This window comes from Cherax quadricarinatus, unplaced genomic scaffold (genome assembly GCF_038502225.1).
Source record: "Cherax quadricarinatus isolate ZL_2023a unplaced genomic scaffold, ASM3850222v1 Contig171, whole genome shotgun sequence".
Classification (NCBI taxonomy): domain Eukaryota; kingdom Metazoa; phylum Arthropoda; class Malacostraca; order Decapoda; family Parastacidae; genus Cherax; species Cherax quadricarinatus.
Window position 1 is genome coordinate 45,721 of NW_027195197.1, and position 26,617 is coordinate 72,337.

Below are 26,617 nucleotides of genomic sequence, written 5' to 3' on the forward strand. Positions count from 1 at the left end.
GGAATGGGCACGGAATGGATGTGAAATGGGTGGGGAATGGGTGAGGAATGGGTGGGGAATGTGTGGGGAATGTGTGGGGAGTAGGTGAGGAATGGGTGGGGAATGAATGGGAAATGGGTGGGGAATGGGTGAGGAATGGGTGAGGAATGGGTGAGGAATGGGTGGGGAATGGGTGGGGAATGGGTAAGGAAACTGGTAAGGAGTGGGCAGAGCAGTAATGTGACCAGGTGAGAGACAACACAGCAGATAGTAATGAAACTGAGCTGAAGGCATCAAATTCCGTGGGACCTTAAAAACCAGGTAGGAAGCAGCCGTAGGCCTGGGGGCTCCCCAAGGCTCAGTACTAGGCCTACAAGTAGACCTGGACACTGTGAGAAGGCTGAGGCAAGTGGCGGCTAGAGTTCAAGCCAAGCAACAATAGGATCTTGAAAGAGGTTGTGGAGGAGAGTGAACAAGAGATCGTGGAGTCAACATGACACCCAACATATCACATGAACAAAACAACAACGTATCACTGGGGTGGATAACAAGAAGCTTCAAAAATAACAACGTATCACTGGGGTGGATAACAAGAAGCTTCAAAAACAACAACGTATCACTGGGGTGGATAACAAGAAGCTTCAAAAACAACAACGTATCACTGGGGTGGATAACAAGAAGCTTCAAAAACAACAACGTATCACTGGGGTGGATAACAAGAAGCTTCAAAAACAACAACGTATCACTGGGGTGGATAACAAGAAGCTTCAAAACACTGTTGGTACGTTGCGAGTGTGCCGACAACTGTAACACTGTTGTGTGTTCATGGTGCCATGGTACAAGAGACCACTAGTCAAGCTTGTACCAGCAACTAGCAGCAACAACCTAGTCAACCATGGCTGAACACGATGGACTAATTGACAGATATGGGATAATTCCTCTGTGGTCAACCCCGTTCAAAGGTTTATTGACAAATAATTGACAGGATCATCAGGACCTGACTGCTCCCAGACCTGGTGTGACCTGCCTTCACACACCAGACTAGTCACCTGGGGTTTAAAGTCTATCTACTATGCCAGGGTCATTAAGACTGGTTGGTTAATGGGGTTTAAAGTCTATCTACACCAGGATCATTAAGACTGGTTGGTTAATGGGGTTTAAAGTCTATCTACAACAGGATCATTAAGACTGGTTGGTTAATGGGGTTTAAAGTCTATCTACAACAGGATCATTAAGACTGGTTGGTTAATGGGGTTTAAAGTCTATCTACACCAGGATCATTAAGAATGGTTGGTTAATGGGGTTTAAAGTCTATCTACACCAGGATCATTAAGACTGGTTGGTTAATGGGGTTTAAAGTCTATCTACACCAGGATCATTAAGAATGGTTGGTTAATGGGGTTAAAAGTCTATCTACACCAGGATCATTAAGACTGGTTGGTTAATGGGGTTTAAAGTCTATCTACACCAGGATCATTAAGATTGGTTGGTTAATGGGGTTTAAAGTCTATCTACACCAGGATCATTAAGACTGGTTGGTTAATGGGGTTAAAAGTGTATCTACACCAGGATCATTAAGACTGGTTGGTTAATGGGGTTTAAAGTCTATCTACAACAGGATCATTAAGACTGGTTGGTTAATGGGGTTTAAAGTCTATCTCCACCAGGATCATTAAGACTGGTTGGTTAATGGGGTTTAAAGTCTATCTACACCAGGATCATTAAGACTGGTTGGTTAATGGGGTTTAAAGTCTATCTACACCAGGATCATTAAGACTGGTTGGTTAATGGGGTTTAAAGTCTATCTACACCAGGATCATTAAGACTGGTTGGTTAATGGGGTTTAAAGTCTATCTACACCAGGATCATTTCAAGGCAGGTGAAATTGCAGACCTGGAGAATGTACAGAGAACTTTCATGGCACGTATAAGTACCATAAAGCACATAAATTACTGGGAACGGCTGAAGTCACTTGACCTGTACTCCCTGGAACGCAGGCGAGAAAAATACATGATAATATACACTTGGAAAACAAAAGACGGGGCAGGAGATGCAACATTCCACCGATGAAAAGCAGCGGCGCCACGAGTACACTGAGAGACAACACAATAAGTGTCAGGGGCCCAAGACTATTCAACTGCCTCCCAGTATACATAAGGAGGATTACCAATAGACCCCTGGCTGTCTTCAAGACCCCTGGTTGTCTTCAAGACTCCTGGCTGTCTTCAAGACCCCTGGCTGTCTTCAAGACCCCTGGCTGTCTTCAAGACCCCTGGCCGTCTTCAAGACCCCTGGTTGTCTTCAAGACCCCTGGCTGTCTTTAAGACCCCTGGCTGTCTTCAAGACTTCTGGCTGTCTTCAAGACCCCTGGCTGTCTTCAAGACTCCTGGCTGTCTTCAAGACCCCTGGTTGTCTTCAAGACTCCTGGCTGTCTTCAAGACCCTTGGCTGTCTTCAAGACTCCTGGCTGTCTTCAAGACTCCTGTCTGTCTTCATGACCCCTGGCAGTCTTCAAGACTCCTGGTTGTCTTCAAGACTCCTGGCTGTCTTCAAGACCCCTGGCTGTCTTCAAGACTCCTGGTTGTCTTCAAGACCCCTGGCTGTCTTCAAGACCCCTGGCTGTCTTCAAGACCCCTGGCTGTCTTCAAGACTCCTGGTTGTCTTCAAGACTCCTGGTTGTCTTCAAGACCCCTGGTTGTCTTCAAGACCCCTGGCTGTCAAGACTCCTGGCTGTCTTCAAGACCCCTGGCTGTCTTCAAGACTCCTGGCTGTCTTCAAGACCACTGGCTGTCTTCAAGACTCCTGGTTGTCTTCAAGACTCCTGGCTGTCTTCAAGACTCCTGGCTGTCTTCAAGACCACTGGTTGTCTTCAAGACTCCTGGCTGTCTTCAAGACTCCTAGCTGTCTTCAAGACTCCAGGCTGTCTTCAAGACTCCTGGTTGTCTTCAAGACTCCTGGTTGTCTTCAAGACTCCTGGTTGTCTTCAAGACTCCTGGCTGTCTTCAAGACTCCTGGTTGTCTTCAAGACCCCTGGCTGTCTTCAAGACCCCTGGCTGTCAAGACTCCTGGCTGTCTTCAAGACCCCTGGTTGTCTTCAAGACCCCTGGCTGTCTTCAAGACTCCTGGCTGTCTTCAAGACCCCTGGCTGTCGTCAAGACCACTGACTGTCTTCAAGACCCATGGCTGTCTTCAAGACCCTGGCTGTCTTCAAGACCCCTGGCTGTCTTCAAGACCCTTAGCTGTCTTCAAGACCCCTGGCTGTCTTCAAGACCCCTGGCTGTCTTCAAGACCACTGGCTGTCTTCAAGACCCCTGGCTGTCTTCAAGACCCCTGGCTGTCTTCAAGACCCCTGGCTGTCTTCAAGACCCCTGGCCGTCTTCAAGACCCCTGGTTGTCTTCAAGACCCCTGGCTGTCTTCAAGACCCCTGGCTGTCTTCAAGACCCCTGGCTGTCTTCAAGACCCCTGGCTGTCTCCAAGACCCCTGGTTATCTTCAAGACCCCTGGTTGTCTTCAAGACCCCTGGCTGTCAAGACCCCTGGTTGTCTTCAAGACCCCTGGTTGTCTTCAAGACCCCTGGCTGTCTTCAAGACCCCTGGCTGTCTTCAAGACCCCTGGCTGTCTTCAAGACCCCTGGCTGTCTTCAAGACCCCTGGCTGTCTTCAAGACCCCTGGTTATCTTCAAGACCCCTGGTTGTCTTCAAGACCCCTGGCTGTCTTCAAGACCCCTGGTTGTCTTCAAGACCCCTGGTTGTCTTCAAGACCCCTGGCTGTCTTCAAGACCCCTGGCTGTCTTCAAGACCCCTGGCTGTCTTCAAGACCCCTGGCTGTCTTCAAGACCCCTGGCTGTCTTCAAGACCCCTGGTTGTCTTCAAGACCCCTGGCTGTCTTCAAGACCCCTGGCTGTCTTCAAGACCCCTGGCTGTCTTCAAGACCCCAGGCTGTCAAGACCCCTGGCTGTCTTCAAGACCCCTGGCTGTCTTCAAGACCCCTGGCTGTCTTCAAGACCCCTGGCTGTCTTAAAGACCCCTGGCTGTCGTCAAGACCACTGGCTGTCTTCAAGACACATGGCTGTCTTCAAGACCCTGGCTGTCTTCAAGACCCCTGGCTGTCTTCAAGACCCCTGGTTATCTTCAAGACCCCTGGTTGTCTTCAAGACCCCTGGCTGTCTTCAAGACCCCTGGTTGTCTTCAAGACCCCTGGTTGTCTTCAAGACCCCTGGCTGTCTTCAAGACCCCTGGTTGTCTTCAAGACCCCTGGCTGTCTTCAAGACCCCTGGTTGTCTTCAAGACCCCTGGCTGTCTTCAAGACCCCTGGTTGTCTTCAAGACCCCTGGCTGTCTTCAAGACCCCTGGCTGTCTTCAAGACCCCTGGCAGTCTTCAAGAGGGTACTGGATCGGCACATAAAGTCAGTACCTGAACAGCCGGGCTGTGGTTCCTACGTTGGTTTACGTGTGGCCAGCAGTAACAGCCTGGTCGATCAGGTCCTGATCCACCACGAGGTCCGGTCGTGGACCTGGCCGTTGGGGCATTGACCCCTGGAACACCCGCCAGGTACACTCCAGGTATACAGTGAGATACACTAAGATATTCACCTCAGAGACAGTGAATGAGAGAGAATGAGAGAGAGAGAGAGAGAGAGAGAGAGAGAGAGAGAGAGAGAGAGAGAGAGAGAGAGAGAGAGAGAGAGAGTACTCTAAAATCTATTGATTGAGTCAGGACCTGCAATGACCCTGACGCAACCCACCAAACTCACCCACCAACCCACCAAACTCACCCACCAAACTCACCCACCAAACTCACCCACCAACCCACCAAACTCACCCACCAAACTCACCCACCAAACTCACCCACCAACCCACCAAACTCACCCACCAAACTCACCCACCAACCCACCAAACTCACCCACCAAACTCACCCACCAAACTCACCCACCAACCCACCAAACTCACCCACCAAACTCACCCACCAAACTCACCCACCAACCCACCAAACTCACCCACCAAACTCACCCACCAACCCACCAAACTCACCCACCAAATCACCAAACTCACCCACCAAACCACCAAACTCACCCACCAACCAACCAAACTCACCCACCAACCCACCAAACTCACCCACCAACCCACCAAACTCACCCACCACCCCACCAAACTCACCCACCCAACCAACCAAACTCACCCACCCAACCCACCAAACTCACCCACCAACCCACCAAACTCACCCACCAAACTCACCCACCAACCCACCAAACTCACCCACCAAACTCACCCACCAAACTCACCCACCAACCCACCAAACTCACCCACCAAACTCACCCACCAAACTCACCCACCAACCCACCAAACTCACCCACCAAATCACCAAACTCACCCACCAAACCACCAAACTCACCCACCAACCAATTAAACTCACCCACCAACCAATCAAACTCACCCACCAACCCACCAAACTCACCCACCAACCCACCCAACTCACCCACCCAACCCACCAAACTCACCCACCAACCCACCAAACTCACCCACCAACCCACCAAGCTCACCCACCCAACACACCAAACTCACCCACCAACCCACCAAACTCACCCACCCAACCCACCAAACTCACCCACCAAACTCACCCACCAACCCACCAAACTCACCCACCAACCCACCAAACTCACCCACCCAACCTACCAAACTCACCCACCAAACTCACACACCCAACCCACCAAACTCACCCACCAACCCACCACTCACCCACCCAACCCACCAAACTCACCCACCAACCCACCAAACTCACCCACCAACCAATCAAACTCACCCACCAACCCACCAAACTCACAAACCAACCCACCAAACTCACCCACCAACCCACCAAACTCACCCACCAACCCACCAAACTCACCCACCAACCCACCAAACTCACCCACCAACCCACCAAACTCACCCACCAACCCACCAAACTCACCCACCCAACCCACCAAACTCACCCACCAACCCACCAAACTCACCCACCAACCCACCCACCAACCCACCAAACTCACCCACCAACCCACCAAACTCACCCACCAACCGACCAAACTCACCCACCAACCCACCACTCACCCACCCAACCCACTAAACTCACCAACCAACCCACCAAACTCACCCACCAACCCACCAAACTCACCCACCAACCCACCAAACTCACCCACCCAACCCACCACTCACCCACCCAACCTACCAAACTCACCCACCCAACTCACCCACCAACCCACCAAACTCACAAACCCAACCCACCAAAGTCACCCACCAACCCACCAAACTCACCCACCCAACCCACCAAACTCACCCACGAACCCACCAAACTCATCCACCCAACCCACCAAACTCACCCACCCAACCTACCAAACTCACCCACCCAACTCACCCACCAACCCACCAAAATCACAAACCCAACCCAACCAACTCACCCAACCAACCCACCAAACTCACCCACCCAACCCACCAAACTCACCCACCAACCCACCAAACTCACCCACTAACCCACCAAACTCACCCACCCAACTCACCCACAAACCCACCAAACTCACAAACCCAACCCACCAAACTCACCCACCAACCCACCAAACTCACCCACCCAACCCACCAAACTCACCCACCCAACCCACCAAACTCACCCACCAACCCCCCACACTCACCCACCCAACCCACCAAACTCACCCACCAAACTCACCCACCCAAACCACCAAACTCACCCACCAACGCACCAAACTCACCCACCAACCCACCAAAATCACCCACCAATCCACCAAACTCACCCACCCAACCCACCAAACTCACCCACCAACCCACCCAACCAACCAAACTCACCCACCCAACCCACCCACCAACCCACAAAACTCACCAACCAACGCACCAAACTCACCCACCAACTCACCAAACTCCCCCACCAACCCACCAAACTCACCCACCAACCCACCAAACTCACCCACCAACCCACCAAACTCACCCACCAAACCAACCCACCAACCCACCAAACTCACCCACCCAACCCACGAAACTCACCCACCAAACTCACCCACCCAACCCACCTAACTCACCCACCAACCCACCAAACTCACCCACCAACCCACCAAACTCACCCACCAACCCACCAAACTCACCCACCCAACCCACCAAACTCACCCACCAAACTCACCCACCCAACCCACCAAACTCACCCACCCAACCCACCAAACTCACCCACCAACCCACCAAACTCACCCACCCAACCCACCAATCTCACCCACGAACCCACCAAACTCACCCACCCAACCCACCAATCTCACCCACCCACCCCACCAAACTCACACACCCAACCCACCAAACTCACCCACCAACCCACCAAACTCACCCACCCAACCCACCAAACTCACCCACCAACCCACCAAACTCACCCACCCAACCCACCAAACTCACCCACCAAACTCACCCACCCAACCCACCAAACTCACCCCCCAACCCACCCACCAACCCACCAAACTCACCCACCAACCCACCAAACTCACCCACCAACCCACCAAACTCACCCACCAAACTCACCCACCAAAACTACGAAATTCATCCACCAACCCACCAAACTCACCCACCCAACCCACCAAACTCACCCACCAACCCACCAAACTCACCCACCCAACCCACCAAACTCACCCACCAACCCACCAAACTCACCCACCAACCCACCAAACTCACCCACCAACCCAACAACCCACCAAACTCACCCACCAACCCACCAAACTCACCCACCAACCCACCAAACTCACCCACCAACCCACCAAACTCACCCACCAACCCACAAAACTCTCCCACCAACCCACCAAACTCCCCCACCAACCAACCAAACTCATCCACCAACCCACCAAACTTCCCCACCAACCCACCAAACTCACCCACCAACCCACGAAACTCACCCACCAACCCACGAAACTCACCCAAAAATTCACATAATCATGGTAATGTGGGTGTGTGGGTTACTGTGGGTGTGTGGTTTACTGTGGGTGTGTGGGTTACTGTGGGTGTGTGGTTTACTGTGGGTGTGTGGGTTACTGTGGGTGTGTGGGTTACTGTGGGTGTGTGGGTTACTGTGGGTGTGTGGGTTACTGTGGGTGTGTGGGTTACTGTGGGTGTGTGGGTTACTATGGGTGTGGGGGTTACTGTGGGTGTGGGGGTTAGTGTGGGTGTGTGGGTTACTGTGGGTGTGTGGGTTACTGTGAGTGTGGGGGTTACTGTGGGTGTGTGGGTTAGTGTGGGTGTGTGGGTTACTGTGGGTGTGTGGATTAGTGTGGGTGTGGGGGTTACTGTGGGTGTGTGGGTTACTGTGGGTGTGTGGGTTACTGTGGGTGTGTGGGTTAGTGTGGGTGTGTGGGTTACTGTGGGTGTGTGGGTTACTGTGGGTGTGTGGGTTACTGTGGGTGTGTGGGTTACTGTGGGTGTGTGGGTTACTGTGGGTGTGTGGGTTACTGTGGGTGTGGGTTACTGTGGGTGTGTGGGTTACTGTGGGTGTGTGGGTTACTGTGAGTGTGTGGGTTACTGTGAGTGTGTGGGTTACTGTGGGTGTGTGGGTTACTGTGGGTGTGTGGGTTACTGTGGGTGTGTGGGTTACTGTGGGTGTGTGGGTTACTGTGGGTGTGTGGGTTACTGTGGGTGTGTGGGTTACTGTGAGTGTGTGGGTTACTGTGAGTGTTTGGGTTACTGTGGGTGTGTGGGTTACTGTGGGTGTGTGGGTTACTGTGGGTGTGTGGGTTACTGTGGGTGTGTGGGTTACTGTGTGTGTGTGGGTTACTGTGGGTGTGTGGGTTACTGTGTGTGGGTGGGTTACTGTGGGTGTTTGGGTTACTGTGTGTGTGTGGGTTACTGTGTGTGTGTGGGTTACTGTGGGTGTGTGGGTTACTGTGGGTGTGTGGGTTACTGTGGGTGTGTGGGTTACTGTGTGTGTGTGGGTTACTGTGGGTGTGTGGGTTACTGTGGGTGTGTGGGTTACTGTGGGTGTGTGGGTTACTGTGGGTGTGTGGGTTACTGTGGGTGTTTGGGTTACTGTGGGTGTGTTACTGTGTGTGTGTGGGTTACTGTGGGTGTGTTACTGTGTGTGTGTGGGTTACTGTGGGTGTGTGGGTTAGTGTGGGTGTGTGGGTTTCTGTGGGTGTGGGTTACTGTGGGTGTGTGGGTTACTGTGGGTGTGTGGGTTACTGTGGGTGTGTTACTGTGTGTGTGTGGGTTACTGTGGGTGTGTGGGTTACTGTGGGTGTGTGGGTTACTGTGGGTGTGTTACTGTGTGTGTGTGGGTTACTGTGGGTGTGTGGGTTACTGTGGGTGTGTGGGTTACTGTGGGTGTGTGGGTTACTGTGGGTGTGTGGGTTACTGTGGGTGTGGGTTACTGTGGGTGTGTGGGTTACTGTGGGTGTGTGGGTTACTGTGGGTGTGTGGGTTACTGTGGGTGTGTGGGTTACTGTGGGTGTGTGGGTTACTGTGGGTGTGTGGGTTACTGTGGGTGTGTGGGTTACTGTGGGTTACTGTGGGTGTGTGGGTTACTGTGGGTGTGTGGGTTACTGTGGGTGTGTGGGTTACTGTGGGTGTGTGGGTTACTGTGGGTGTGTGGGTTACTGTGGGTGTGTGGGTTACTGTGGGTGTGTGGGACTCTCGGTGAGAAGCCAGGTTCGACTCTCAGCTTTGGAGTATTTTAGCCATCCAGAATATTCTTTAATTTACATAAGAAACATCTACCTACATCAAGGTCACAGTGAAATGTGTACAGCCTTGATTACTATAATAGACTACCAACCTACATCAAGGTCACAGTGCAACATGTACATCCTTGATTACTATAATAGACTACCTACCTACGTCAAGGTCGCACTGCGATATGTGCATCCTTGCTTCCCATAACAATGCACATCAAGGTCACAGTGTGATATGTCCTTGATTACGATAACAGACTACCTACATCAAGGTCACAGTGCCATATATACAACCCAGCGGAAAGTTGAGAGTTCTCTCCTCGCAGCGCCTGTGTTTAAGTCTTGTTAGTCCGATTAGTGAACACAGGTTCGGGCCGCTAGCACACAACACCAGCAGCAACAGTGTGATTGCAAACTCAAATATTAGAAGAGGAACTTAGACAAGGAACTTTAAGGAACTTGGAACTTACTGACAATTTGTAATCCTGAACTACTGTCAAGTCGCAACTCAGGGAGAGATTGGGGGACGGAGGGAGAGTACGCCACTTACCAGCATGGGCAGTAGTATAGTGTCACAGTCGACAGTGAACATGCCACACTGTGTAGCATCAAGGTACTTACCAGCATGGGCAGTAGTATAGTGTCACAGTCGACAGTGAACATGCTACTGTGTAGCATCAAGGTACTTAACAGTGTGGGCAGTAGTACAGTGTCACAGTCAACAGTGAACATGCTACTGTGTAGCATCAAGGTACTTACCAGCATGGGCAGTAGTATAGTGTCACAGTCGACAGTGAACATGCTACTGTGTAGCATCAAGGTACTTAACAGTGTGGGCAGTAGTACAGTGTCACAGTCAACAGTGAACATGCTACTGTGTAGCATCAAGGTACTTACCAGTGTGGGCAGTAGTGTCACAGTCAACAGTGAACATGCCACACTGTGTAGCATCAAGGTACTTACCAGCATGGGCAGTAGTGTCACAGTCGACAGTGAACATGCCACACTGTGTAGCATCAAGGTACTTACCAGTGTGGGCAGTAGTGTCACAGTCAACAGTGAACATGCCACACTGTGTAGCATCAAGGTACTTACCAGTGTGGGCAGTAGTGTCACAGTCAACAGTGAACATGCCACACTGTGCAGCATCAAGGTACTTACCAGTGTGGGCAGTAGTGTCACAGTCAACAGTGAACATGCCACACTGTGTAGCATCAAGGTACTTACCAGCATGGGCAGTAGTGTCACAGTCGACAGTGAACATGCCACACTGTGTAGCATCAAGGTACTTACCAGCATGGGCAGTAGTGTCACAGTCGACAGTGAACATGCCACACTGTGTAGCATCAAGGTACTTACCAGCATGGGCAGTAGTGTCACAGTCGACAGTGAACATGCCACACTGTGCAGCATCAAGGTACTTACCAGCGTGGGCAGTAGTGTCACAGTCGACAGTGAACATGCCACACTGTGTAGCATCAAGGTACTTACCAGCATGGGCAGTAGTGTCACAGTCGACAGTGAACATGCCACACTGTGTAGCATCAAGGTACTTACCAGTGTGGGCAGTAGTGTCACAGTCGACAGTGAACATGCCACACTGTGCAGCATCAAGGTACTTACCAGCATGGGCAGTAGTGTCACAGTCGACAGTGAACATGCCACACTGAGTAGCATCAAGGTACTTACCAGCATGGGCAGTAGTGTCACAGTCAACAGTGAACATGCCGCACTGTGTAGCATCAAGGTACTTACCAGCGTGGGCAGTAGTGTCGTAAGTGTCACAGTCGACAGTGAACATGCCACACTGTGTAGCATCAAGGTACTTACCAGCGTGGGCAGTAGTGTCACAGTCGACAGTGAACATGCCGCACTGTGTAGCATCAAGGTACTTACCAGCGTGGGCAGTAGTGTCACAGTCGACAGTGAACATGCCACACTGTGTAGCATCAAGGTACTTACCAGCATGGGCAGTAGTGTCACAGTCAACAGTGAACATGCCGCACTGTGTAGCATCAAGGTACTTACCAGCGTGGGCAGTAGTGTCGTAAGTGTCACAGTCGACAGTGAACATGCCACACTGTGTAGCATCAAGGTACTTACCAGCGTGGGCAGTAGTGTCACAGTCGACAGTGAACATGCCGCACTGTGTAGCATCAAGGTACTTACCAGCGTGGGCAGTAGTGTCACAGTCGACAGTGAACATGCCACACTGTGTAGCATCAAGGTACTTACCAGCGTGGGCAGTAGTGTCACAGTCGACAGTGAACATGCCGCACTGTGTAGCATCAAGGTACTTACCAGTGTGGGCAGTAGTGTCACAGTCGACAGTGAACATGCCGCACTGTGTAGCATCAAGGTACTTACCAGCATGGGCAGTAGTGTCACAGTCAACAGTGAACATGCCACACTGTGTAGCATCAAGGTACTTACCAGCATGGGCAGTAGTGTCACAGTCGACAGTGAACATGCCACACTGTGTAGCATCAAGGTACTTACCAGCGTGGGCAGTAGTGTCACAGTCGACAGTGAACATGCCACACTGTGTAGCATCAAGGTACTTACCAGTGTGGGCAGTAGTGTCACAGTCGACAGTGAACATGCCACACTGTGCAGCATCAAGGTACTTACCAGTGTGGGCAGTAGTGTCACAGTCAACAGTGAACATGCCACACTGTGTAGCATCAAGGTACTTACCAGCATGGGCAGTAGTGTCACAGTCGACAGTGAACATGCCACACTGTGTAGCATCAAGGTACTTACCAGCGTGGGCAGTAGTGTCGTAAGTGTCACAGTCGACAGTGAACATGCCACACTGTGTAGCATCAAGGTACTTACCAGCATGGGCAGTAGTGTCAGTCGACAGTGAACATGCCACACTGTGCAGCATCAAGGTACTTACCAGCATGGGCAGTAGTGTCACAGTCGACAGTGAACATGCCACACTGTGTAGCATCAAGGTACTTACCAGCATGGGCAGTAGTGTCACAGTCGACAGTGAACATGCCACACTGTGTAGCATCAAGGTACTTACCAGCGTGGGCAGTAGTGTCGTAAGTGTCACAGTCAACAGTGAACATGCCACACTGTGCAGCATCAAGGTACTTACCAGCATGGGCAGTAGTGTCACAGTCGACAGTGAACATGCCACACTGTGTAGCATCAAGGTACTTACCAGCATGGGCAGTAGTGTCACAGTCGACAGTGAACATGCCACACTGTGTAGCATCAAGGTACTTACCAGCATGGGCAGTAGTGTCACAGTCGACAGTGAACATGCCACACTGTGTAGCATCAAGGTACTTACCAGCGTGGGCAGTAGTATAGTGTCACAGTCGACAGTGAACATGCCACACTGTGTAGCATCAAGGTACTTACCAGCATGGGCAGTAGTGTAGTAAGTGTCACAGTCGACAGTGAACATGCTACTGTGTAGCATCAAGGTACTTAACAGTGTGGGCAGTAGTACAGTGTCACAGTCGACAGTGAACATGCCACACTGTGTAGCATCAAGGTACTTACCAGCATGGGCAGTAGTGTAGTAAGTGTCACAGTCGACAGTGAACATGCCACACTGTGTAGCATCAAGGTACTTACCAGCATGGGCAGTAGTGTAGTAAGTGTCACAGTCGACAGTGAACATGCCACACTGTGTAGCATCAAGGTACTTACCAGCATGGGCAGTAGTGTAGTAAGTGTCACAGTCGACAGTGAACATGCCGCACTGTGTAGCATCAAGGTACTTACCAGCATGGGCAGTAGTGTAGTAAGTGTCACAGTCGACAGTGAACATGCCACACTGTGTAGCATCAAGGTACTTACCAGCGTGGGCAGTAGTGTAGTAAGTGTCACAGTCGACAGTGAACATGCCACACTGTGTAGCATCAAGGTGCATAATTCTCTTGTGTAACTTCTCTGTTTCAAGGCATCCGGAACGGGAGGCATCAGGGAAGATTTGTAACCTGTTAACAGAGGCATTAGCAACGGTTAGAGGCACCTAACTCTTAAAATTGGATGGGTGAGAAAGGCTTAGGTTAGGTTAAATAGGTGTCAGTTGACTGTTGTAGGTGGCATCATGGGCAGTATGTACGTGGGTGTCAGATAATTGTGGGTGGTATCATGAGCAGTAAGTAGGTACATTGGTATTAGCTGACTGTTGTGGGTATCATGGGCAGGAAGTAGGTACCTCGGTATTAGCTGTTGTGGGTATCATGGGCAGGAAGTAGGTACCTCGGTATTAGCTGTTGTGGGTATCATGGGCACGAAGTAGGTACCTCGGTATTAGACGACTGTTGTGGGTATCATGGGCAGGAAGTACTAGGTATTAGCTGACTGTTGTATCATGGGCAGGAAGTAGTTACCTTGGTATTAGCTGTTGTGGGTATCATGGACAGGAAGTAGGTACTTTGGTATTAGCTGACTGTTGTGGGTATCGTGGACAGGAAGTAGGTACTTTGGTATTAGCTGACTGTTGTGGGTATCATGGACAGGAAGTAGATACCTTGCTATTAGCTGACTGTTATGGGTATCACGGGCACCAGGGTGTTGGGCGAGTGTCGTAGGTGGTATCCTGGCCAGTATATAGGTACCAGGGTGTTAGCCGAGTGTCGTGGGTGTTATCCTGGGCAGTAAGTAGGTACCAGGGTGTTGACAGTCATGGGTGGCTTATTGGGCAGTAGGTACCAGGGGGGTGTTAGACGAGTATTGTGGGTGGCATCCTGGGCAGGGTGAGACTGCGCTAAATCCATAGGGGGTCACAGCGCCTGGGTGGGGGACAGAAGACCATCAGTTTCGATTCAAGGAAGAAGACAAGTCCACTTCCTCGGATCAACAGCCCTTCGCCGACACCAAAAAAAAAAATTTAGTAGTATCCCTTAAAACTAACAGAAAATGGAAATATTCACATAGAGAAAACTGACCCATTAACGGGCAGACTATAACATATTTAGCAACTTTTACATAAACTAATTCTATATAAAATAACTTTTAACTACAACATTAGAGCGCTATGATGACCTCCCGGTTCTTCTAGATTGTTTAAATTGATCTCTCGTATTATTCTTACTGAAACCTGGCTTAAGGAGGCCTGGTCTCAGACCGGGCCGCGGGGGCGTTGACCCCCGGAACTCTCTCCAGGTAAACTTACCAGCATGGGCAGTAGTATAGTGTCACAGTCGACAGTGAACATGCCACACTGTGTAGCATCAAGGTACTTACCAGTGTGGGCAGTAGTACAGTGTCATGCCACCAGGCCCGGTGGCCTGGTGACTAAAGCTCCCGCTTCACACACGGAGGGCCCGGGTTCGATTCCCGGCGGGTGGAAACATTCCGACACGTTTCCTTACACCTGTTGTCCTGTTCACCTAGCAGCAAATAGGTACCTGGGTGTTAGTCGACTGGTGTGGGTCGCATCCTGGGGGACAAGATTAAGGACCACAATGGAAATAAGTTAGACAGTCCTCGATGACGCACTGACTTTCTTGGGTTATCCTGGGTGGCTAACCCTCCGGGGTTAAAAATCCGAACGAAATCTTATCTTATCTCTCACACACACACTAACGTGATACACTGCCATTCACAACTGCTGTGGGTATCATGGACAGGAAGTACCTTGGTATTAGCTGATTGTTGTGGGTATTATAGGCAGGAAGCAGGTACTTTGGTATTAGCTGAGTGTTGTGGGTATCATGGACAGGAAGTACCTTGGTATTAGCTGAATGTTGTGGGTATTATGGGCAGGAAGCAGGTACTTTGGTATTAGCTGAGTGTTGTGGGTATCATGGACAGGAAGTACCTTGGTATTAGCTGATTGTTGTGGGTATTATGGGCAGGAAGCAGGTACTTTGGTATTAGCTAAGTGTTGTGGGTATCATGGACAGGAAGTAGGTACCTGCTGTTCTAATGAACTATTACGCTGTAAGTGTACAGGCTTAAGACATGAATATCGTAACTAAACATTTGCTAAATTTTCTGCAGAAGACCCCGAGTGTCCCTTTACGATTGTTGTAATCAGTCTTGAGGATACCTCACAAAAATATCTCAACCTATCGTGCTAAAACTAACAACAAGCAATTGAACAAGCATTACCGACCACTTGCTGGCGAGTTCAACATTTGGCCTGACCGAGGATCAATCACCAGTAACGTTACTGCTGGCGCTGCTGGTGTTGTTGCTACTTCTGTTACTGCTGGTGCTGGTGTTGCTGCTGTTGTTGCTACTTCTGTTACTGCTGGTGTTGGTGTTGCTGGTACTTCTGTTACTGCTGGTGCTGGTGTTGCTGGTACTTCTGTTACTGCTGGCGCTGCTGGTGTTGTTGCTACTTCTGTTACTGCTGGTGCTGGTGTTGCTGCTGTTGTTGCTACTTCTGTTACTGCTGGTGCTGGTGTTGCTGGTACTTCTGTTACTGCTGGTGCTGGTGTTGCTGGTACTTCTGTTACTGCTGGCGCTGCTGGTGTTGTTGCTACTTCTGTTACTGCTGGTGCTGGTGTTGCTGCTGTTGTTGCTACTTCTGTTACTGCTGGTGCTGGTGTTGCTGGTACTTCTGTTACTGCTGGCGCTGCTGGTGTTGTTGCTACTTCTGTTACTGCTGGTGCTGGTGTTGCTGCTGTTGTTGCTACTTCTGTTACTGCTGGTGCTGGTGTTGCTGCTACTTCTGTTACTGCTGGTGCTGGTGTTGCTGCTACTTCTGTTACTGCTGGTGCTGGTGTTGCTGGTACTTCTGTTACTGCTGGTGCTGGTGTTGCTGGTACTTCTGTTACTGCTGGTGCTGGTGTTGTTGCTACTTCTGTTACTGCTGGTGCTGGTGTTGCTGTCAGTAACTGACTTCATTAACAAGTATGAACAATTGACTGTTCATACCAGCTATAACTAAACCAACAAGGTTAACAGAGATGAGTGCAACCACAACTGACCATGGACCAATATATTAGTTCCCCTTAAATCTGGGATAATCACATAAACATTTGTAAGGTACCTATTAAATACAGTAAGATCTCAATTCGTCTCAATGACCAGACTTCAATAACTTCCCTACCTAGTTCCACTGACTGGAACATAGACTTCCCTATAGCACCTAGTTCCACTGACTGGAACATAGACTTCCCTATAGCACCTAGTTCCACTGACTGGAACATAGACTTCCCTATAGCACCTAGTTCCACTGACTGGAACATAGACTTCCCTATAGCACCTAGTTCCACTGACTGGAACACAGACTTCCCTACAGCACCTGGTTCCACTGACTGGAACATAAACTTCCCCACAGCACCTGGTTCCACTGACTGGAACATAAACTTCCCCACAGCACCTGGTTCCACTGACTGGAACATAAACTTCCCCACAGCACCTGGTTCCACTGACTGGAACACAGACTTCCCTACAGCACCTAGTTCCACTGACTGGAACATAAACTTCCCCACAGCACCTGGTTCCACTGACTGGAACACAGACTTCCCTACAGCACCTGGTTCCACTGACTGGAACACAGACTTCCCTACAGCACCTGGTTCCACTGACTGGAACACAGACTTCCCCACAGCACCTAGTTCCACTGACTGGAACACAGACTTCCCTACAGCACCTGGTTCCACTGACTGGAACACAGACTTCCCTACAGCACCTGGTTCCACTGACTGGAACACAGACTTCCCTACAGCACCTGGTTCCACTGACTGGAACACAGACTTCCCTACAGCACCTGGTTCCACTGACTGGAACACAGACTTCCCTACAGCACCTGGTTCCACTGACTGGAACACAGACTTCCATACAGCACCTGGTTCCACTGACTGGAACATAGACTTCCCTACAGCACCTGGTTCCACTGACTGGAACACAGACTTCCCTACAGCACCTGGTTCCACTGACTGGAACACAGACTTCCTTACAGCACCTAGTTCCACTGACTGGAACACAGACTTCCCCACAGCACCTAGTTCCACTGACTGGAACCCAGACTTCCCTACAACACCTGGTTCCACTGACTGGAACCGTCTTTCCTACAGCACCTGGTTCCACTGACTGGAACCCAGACTTCCCCACAGCACCTAGTTCCACTGACTGGAACCCAGACTTCCCTACAACACCTGGTTCCACTGACTGGAACCGTCTTTCCTACAGCACCTGGTTCCACTGACTGGAACCCAGACTTCCCTACAGCACCTAGTTCCACTGACTGGAACCCAGACTTCCCTACAACACCTGGTTCCACTGACTGGAACCGTCTTTCCTACAGCACCTGGTTCCACTGACTGGAACCCAGACTTCCCTACAGCACCTAGTTCCAATGACTGGAACCCAGACTTCCCTACAGCACCTGGTTCCACTGACTGGAACCCAGTCTTTCCTACAGCACCTGGTTCCACTGACTGGAACCCAGACTTCCCTACAGCATCTGGTTCCACTGACTGGAACCCAGACTTTCCTACAGCACCTGGTTCCACTGACTGGAACCCAGACTTTCCTACAGCACCTGGTTCCACTGACTGGAACCCAGACTTCCCTACAGCACCTAGTTTCCAATGACTGGAACCCAGACTTTCCTACAGCACCTGGTTCCACTGACTGGAACCCAGACTTTCCTACAGCACCTGGTTCCACTGACTGGAACCCAGACTTTCCTACAGCACCTAGTTCCACTGACTGGAACCCAGACTTTCCTACAGCACCTAGTTCCACTGACTAGAACCCAGACTTTCCTACAGCATCTGGTTCCACTGACTGGAACCCAGACTTCCCTACAGCACCTAGTTTCCAATGACTGGAACCCAGACTTCCCTACAGCACCTAGTTTCCAATGACTGGAACCCAGACTTCCCTACAGCATCTGGTTCCACTGACTGGAACCCAGACTTTCCTACAGCACCTGGTTCCACTGACTGGAACCCAGTCTTTCCTACAGCACCTGGTTCCACTGACTGGAACCCAGTCTTTCCTACAGCACCTGGTTCCACTGACTGGAACCCAGACTTCCCTACTAGTTCCACTGACTGGAACACAAAACTTACATTGTCCTGTAATAACTGAGCAGATCACTACAGAGAGACTAGGTTGCCCATGACTAATAAACACCACCCTCAGATCCATAGAAAAAAAAAACATTACGAGAAACAGTATAGATGGGGCTTAATTAAAGAACATTCTGAAAATTGTACGACAGTCCTTACCAAACTAATAAGAAAGTCCAAACAACTGTTTGGACTTCCTTATTAGTTGTTTGGAAGTCCAAATTTTTCCAAGATTTCTATGGAGCAGAACTCTTTTTCAGACCGAGGAACTGACTACCTCAAAACTACATCTGTAATCGACTGAAAAAGCCTACCTTGTAGGCAAAACATTTCGGAATAAAGATTCTTAACTGTTGCACATGTCTCTACTTATCAATATTTTAAACACCTTAAAACACCCTTAACAACTAACATTCTTAACCCTTAAAAAAAAATCGATAATTAACGTAGTTCTTCCTAAAATTAAGAGAAAATGGTATCATCACATTCACAGAAAATGGATTAATAGGGAAACTTCACAAGATTTAGTAACTTCAATTATTTTTCGTATTTCCTTTCATTTAAGGGGCTCTTGATCCAAGAGATTGGTGTTACGTTTCTCTTCCTCGGATCGAAGCTGATGGCGCCTGGTGGATCGTGTGAGGGACTGTTAGGGTGAGTTGGTGCCAGTGTGACTGCTGAGACTGCAGTAGTGCCACCAGTGTCTGAGTACACCACACACACACACACACACACACACACACACACACACACACACACACCAAGCACATCTGAGGAGCACATTAACCAAATAACTGCTGTAGCATACCGGCGCCTGGCAAAACTGAGAATATCATTTCGACATCTAAGGAGTCATTCAAGACACTGTACACTGTGTACATCAGACACTGCTCACCGTGTACGTCAGATACTGTACACCGTGTACTTCAGACACTGTACACCGTGTACGTCAGGACCATATTGGAGTATTATGCAGCACCAGTTTGGAATTGACACCTGGCCAAGCACGTCACAAAATTAGAGAAAGTGCAAAGGTTTGCAACAAGACTAGTCCCAGAGCTGAGGGGTATGTCCTACGAGGAGAGGTTAAAGGAAATCAACCTGACGACACTGGAGGACAGGCAGGATAGGGGGGTTGTATGATAACACTGGAGGACAGGAGGGGATATGATAACACTGGAGGACAGGAGGGACAGGGGGGATATAACACTAGAGGACAGGAGGGACAGGGGGGGGGATATGATACCACAGGAGGACAGGAGGGATAAGGGGGCATGATAACACCTTAGGAAAGGAGGGACAGAGGGGATATAACACTGGAGGATAGGAGGGTCAGGGGATAGGGATAGGGGACACAGGAACAAGGGGACACAGGAACAAGGGGACACAGGAACAAGGGGGCACAGGAACAAGGGGACACAGGAACAAGGGGACACAGGAACAAGGGGACACAGGAACAAGGGGACACTAACAAGGGGACACAGGAACAGGAGACGCAGGAATAAGGGAACACAAACACACACATACACACACACACACACACACACACACACACACACACACACACACACACACACACACACACACACACACACACACACACACACACACACAGGAAGCAGAGAGGGAGAGGACCTAGTAGCGATCAGTGAAGAGGCGGGGGCCAGTAGCTGAGACTCGACCCCTACAACCACAATTAGGTGAGTATAATTAGGTGAGTACACACACACACACACACACACACACACACACACACACACACACACAAAACATACACACATACACACACACACACACAACATACACACACACACACAACGTACACACACACACACACACACACACACACATACACACACACAACACACACACACACACACACACATACACACACACAACACACACACACACACACACACATACACACACACAACACAGCACAACACACACAACGCACACACACACACACACACACACACACACACACACACACACACACACACACACACACACACAACACACAACACACACATACACACACCACACACACACACACACAACACACGCAACACAAACACACACACAACACACAACACACGTAACACACACATACACACACCACACACACACACAACACACGCAACACAAACACACACACAACACACAACACAAACACACACACACACAACACACGAAACACAAACACACACGCAACACACACACACACACAAACCCCACACAGTCTTGGCTAGACATAAGGCGCCAGTAAAAGCCTGTCTAGTCTGCCCAGTACCATACATTGCTATATACTGCCGTGCACTGCTATATACTGCCGTATACTGCTGTATACTGCCGTACACTGCTATATACTGCCATACACTGCTGTATACTGCCGTACACTGCTGTATACTGCCGTACACTGCAGTACACTGCTGTATACTGCTGTATACTGTCGTACACTGCTGTATACTGCTGTATACTGTCCTACACTGCTGTATATTGCTGTATTCTGCCGTACACTGCTATATACTGCCGTACACTGCTATATACTGCTGTATACTGCTGTATACTGCTGTACACTGCAATATACTGTCGTACACTGCTGTATACTGTCGTACACTGCTGTATAGTGCCGTACACTGTCATACACTGCTGTATACTGTCGTACACTGCTGTATAGTGCCGTACACTGCTGTATACTGTCGTACACTGCTGTATACTGTCGTACACTGCTGTATAGTGCCGTACACTGCTGTATAGTGCCGTACACTGCTGTATACTGTCGTACACTGCTGTATAGTGCCGTACACTGCTGTATACTGTCGTACACTGCTGTATACTGTCGTACACTGCTGTATACTGTCGTACACTGCTGTATACTGTCGTACACTGCTGTATACTGTGGTACACTGCTGTATACTGTGGTACACTGCTGTATACTGTCGTACACTGCTGTATGCTGTCGTACACTGCTGTATACTGTCGTACACTGCTGTATACTGTCGTACACTGCTGTATAGTGCCGTACACTGCTGTATACTGTCGTACACTGCTGTATACTGTCGTACACTGCTGTATACTGTCGTACACTGCTGTATACTGTCGTACACTGCTGTATACTGTGGTACACTGCTGTATACTGTGGTACACTGCTGTATACTGTCGTACACTGCTGTATGCTGTCGTACACTGCTGTATACTGTCGTACACTGCTGTATACTGTCGTACACTGCTGTATAGTGCCGTACACTGTCCTACACTGCTGTATACTGCTGTATACTGTCGTACACTGCTGTATACTGCTGTATACTGTCGTACACTGCTGTATAGTGCCGTACACTGCTGTATACTGTCGTACACTGCTGTATACTGTCGTACACTGCTGTATACTGTCGTACACTGCTGTATACTGTCGTACACTGCTGTATAGTGCCGTACACTGCTGTATAGTGCCGTACACTGCTGTATACTGTCGTACACTGCTGTATACTGTCGTACACTGCTCTATACTGTCGTACACTGCTGTATACTGTCGTACACTGCTGTATACTGTCGTACACTGCTGTATAGTGCCGTACACTGCTGTATACTGTCGTACACTGCTGTATACTGTCGTACACTGCTGTATAGTGCCGTACACTGCTGTATAGTGCCGTACACTGCTGTATAGTGCCGTACACTGCTGTATACTGTCGTACACTGCTGTATAGTGCCGTACACTGCTGTATACTGTCGTACACTGCTGTATACTGTCGTACACTGCTGTATACTGTCATACACTGCTGTATACTGTGGTACACTGCTGTATACTGTGGTACACTGCTGTATACTGTCGTACACTGCTGGATGCTGTCGTACACTGCTGTATACTGTCGTACACTGCTGTATACTGTCGTACACTGCTGTATAGTGCCGTACACTGTCGTACACTGCTGTATACTGTCGTACACTGCTGTATACTGTCGTACACTGCTGTATACTGTCGTACACTGCTGTATAGTGCCGTACACTGTCCTACACTGCTGTATACTGCTGTATACTGTCGTACACTGCTGTATACTGCGGTATACTGTCGTACACTGCTGTATAGTGCCGTACACTGCTGTATACTGTCGTACACTGCTGTATACTGTCGTACACTGCTGTATACTGTCGTACATTGCTGTATAGTGCCGTACACTGCTGTATAGTGCCGTACACTGCTGTATACTGTCGTACACTGCTGTATACTGTCGTACACTGCTGTATACTGTCGTACACTGCTGTATACTGTCGTACACTGCTGTATACTGTCGTACACTGCTGTATACTGTCGTACACTGCTGTATAGTGCCGTACACTGCTGTATATTGTCGTACACTGCTGTATACTGTCGTACACTGCTGTATAGTGCCGTACACTGCTGTATACTGTCGTACACTGCTGTATACTGTCGTACACTGCTGTATACTGTCGTACACTGCTGTATACTGACATACACTGCTGTATACTCTCGTACACTGCTGTATACTGACATACACTGCTGTATACTGACATACATTGCTGTATACTGGCACACACTGCTGTATACTGACATACACTGCTGTATACTGACATACACTGCTGTATACTGACATACACTGCTGTATACTGACATACACTGCTGTATACTGACATACACTGCTGTATACTGACACACACTGCTGTATACTGACATACACTGCTGTATACTGACATACACTGCTGTATACTGACATACACTGCTGTATACTGACATACACTGCTGTATACTGACACACACTGCTGTATACTGACATACACTGCTGTATACTGACATACACTGCTGTATACTGACATACACTGCTGTATACTGACATACACTGCTGTATACTGACATACACTGCTGTATACTGACATACACTGCTGTATACTGACACACACTGCTGTATACTGACATACACTGCTGTATACTGACATACACTGCTGTATACTGACATACATTGCTGTATACTGGCACAGTGCTGTATACTGACATACACTGCTGTATACTGACATACACTGCTGTATACTGACATACACTGCTGTATACTGTTGATTATATACTGGAGTTTTATTACTCTGGCTGCGGGTTCTATCCCCACCCCTTATATGGTTTACTGCTCTATAAGTATACTGCTGTATACTGTTGTATACTGCTGTATACTGCTGTATACTGTTGTATAATATTGTATACTGTTGTATGCTGTGTATAATATTGCATACTGTTGTATACTGCTGTGTACTGTTGTATACTGTTGTATACTGTTGTATAATGTATACTGGTCTATACTGTTGTATATTGCTGTATACTGTTGTATACTAGTATATACTGCTCTATACTGTTGTATGCTGCTGTATACTGTTGTATACTGTTGTATACTGTTGTATACTGCTGTATACTGTTGTATACTGCTGTTGAATACTGGTGTACAACAGTATTGAACAGTATACAGCAGTGTACACTAGACTTAAAAATAGAGGTTTACATTCCCAAAACTCCCCAAAAAATAGGCTTATGTTCCCAAGATTCCCCAAAATAGGCTTAAGTTTCCAAAACTCCCATAAAAATAGGCTTATGGTGCCAAGAGTCCCCCAGGATAGGGTAGTCCTGGGTAGGTTAATAACCCTGGGCTTCACAGGTGACCCTCGACAGTTAGGTTCCTGAACGCTGGTGTAAGATAAACTGAAGGGCTTATGGGGAAAATTTAGTTACGTTCCCTGGAGCCAAAAAATTGCCTAACCATTATTTTTAAAATGTAATTTGTCAAAAATCAGGAATATACCTTTGATATACCTCTGATATATCCTTGTTATACCTCTGGTATATGTCTGATACACGTCTGATGTACCTTTGATATGCCTCTGATATACCTGATAATCCTTTAATATACCTCTGATATACCTTTGATATACCTCTGATATACCTTTAATATACCCCTGATATAACTCTGACATACCTTTGATATACTTTTGATATATCTCTGATATACCTTTGATATATCATTGCTATACCTCTGATATACCACTGATATACTTCTGATATACCTCTGATATACCTTTGATATATCTCTGATATACCTACTGGACCCTTAACTCACACATCTTGTTTAACCCTTAAACTGTCCAAACGTAGATCTACGTTCATGTGCGTAGTGCTCCGACCTTGATTTTCCCCATTTGAAAGCATGTAAAAAAAACATGGGGTGGGGTGAGTGATGGTTAAAGTGTTTTCTTTTTCAGGTCACTTTGCCTCGGTACGAGGCAACTGGTGTTTTTTAATCTCTTTAGGGTCCAAAAATTAAAAAAAAAAAAAAATTCTTCATAGTTTTTGTTACGAAATGGTACAGAATCTTTTTCTGAAGGCAATAAAACAAAAAGTATGAAATTTGATGGAAAACTTACAAAATTATGCTTTTACGAATTTTGCTGTGTCAGCGATATTTACACATCGGCGATTTTGCCCACAGTGAGTCCTATTTTAGGCCAATTATGTTGTTCCAATAGACCACATTCTTAGTTATATCACTAGCATGTCTTCCATTTTATTGACTGAGCACAAGAAATTCCCCAATCAACTATTTCAACTAAAGTGATCAGAAATTGGTAATTTGGCCAGTTCCACACAAATTTCAAAATACACCTACCATCCGACTTACAACCTGCTCGACTTACGACCTGCTCGACTTACGACCTGCTCGACTTACGACCTGCTCGACTTACGATCACTCGACTTACGACCGTGTTTTTTATGCCAAATTTCTGGGAAATAAACAAGTGTTTGTGTTGTACACAGTGTTTATCCTAAACCTTACAGTATAAAATACAGTACTAACAACATAAAAAGTAAAGTAAAACATGAAATACCAAAATAAAACAATAAAATAAAGTCATTACAAAAATGTTTTGTTGATATTCAGTAGTAAAGTTCGACTTACGACCATTTCGACTTACGACCAGTTTCTCGGAACCGAACTCGGTCGTAAGTCGGATGGTAGGTGTATGCCAATTTCAAAATAGGGTCCAGAATAAACAACGCAGGCATTCCTGGCACTAAAATAACATTTCCTTTGTTCATTAGTTATGTTTCCAGGCCTCTCTTATATTACACAGTTTCCATTTTGAATTTTTATACCAAAAGAATTTTTATTCACACAAAAAAAAAAATAATAGAAAATTTACTGTTATGCATTATTGTAATAATTGTATAAATAATGTCAGTGCATTTGTGAATGCATATTAGACCGACTAGTTGGGTGCGTATTGGACAAGTGAGGCGATCTGTTTACTTCGGAATATTGGCAAAAATCAAATATTTCCGCTACTTTGAGCTCAATTTCAAGCTACTTCCAATCCTGAAACCAATCAAAATCATCTCTATTTCAGTGTCTTGGTATCAAATCATACTGAGAAACCGAGACTAAAACCATAAAAACCATCTGAAAACACACTGCAAATTTGCTATTTTAACCCGTAAACGGTCCAAACGTATATATACGTTTTTTCAACATTTGAAAGTATGTAAAAAAAGTAGATCTTTTTTTTGTTTTTCTACATTTGAAAATGTGTAAAAAAACGTAGATCTACTTTTTTTGTTATATTTGAAAATATGTAAAAAAAACGTAGATCTACTTTTTTTGTTATATTTGAAAATATGTAAAAAAACGTAGATCTACTTTTTTTTGTTATATTTGAAAATATGTAAAAAAAACGTAGATCTACTTTTGTAGCGCTACACATGTGAACGTAGATCTGCTTGGACCGTTTACGGGTTAAACCAAAAACCCAGTGACAGTTTCTTCCCTGTCATACACTGCATGGGGTAGGACCGTTTTATATGGTGCGCAATCACCAGACCCATTCTCTCATATCTAGGTCAAAATTTACCCATCACAGCTTATCTGAGTGAGCTGAGCTCATTATCTAGTTCTATGACATTGACCCA

General features: G+C 48.0%; 1 protein-coding gene across 3 annotated transcripts in view; it reads right to left on the reverse strand.

Moving 5' to 3' along the window:
* MED20 (Mediator complex subunit 20) overlaps positions 1-26,617 on the reverse strand; it is a 69,302-nt gene that overhangs the window by 15,112 nt on the left and 27,573 nt on the right. For 2 of the 3 annotated variants that reach the window (XM_070080139.1, XM_070080140.1), the window contains one exon: positions 13,475-13,614. In XM_070080139.1, coding sequence (XP_069936240.1) covers positions 13,475-13,614 — 140 coding nt within the window. Of the gene's footprint in view, positions 1-13,324; positions 13,393-13,474; positions 13,615-26,617 lie in introns of those variants that run through there. The other variant, XM_070080141.1, reaches the window with a different exon arrangement.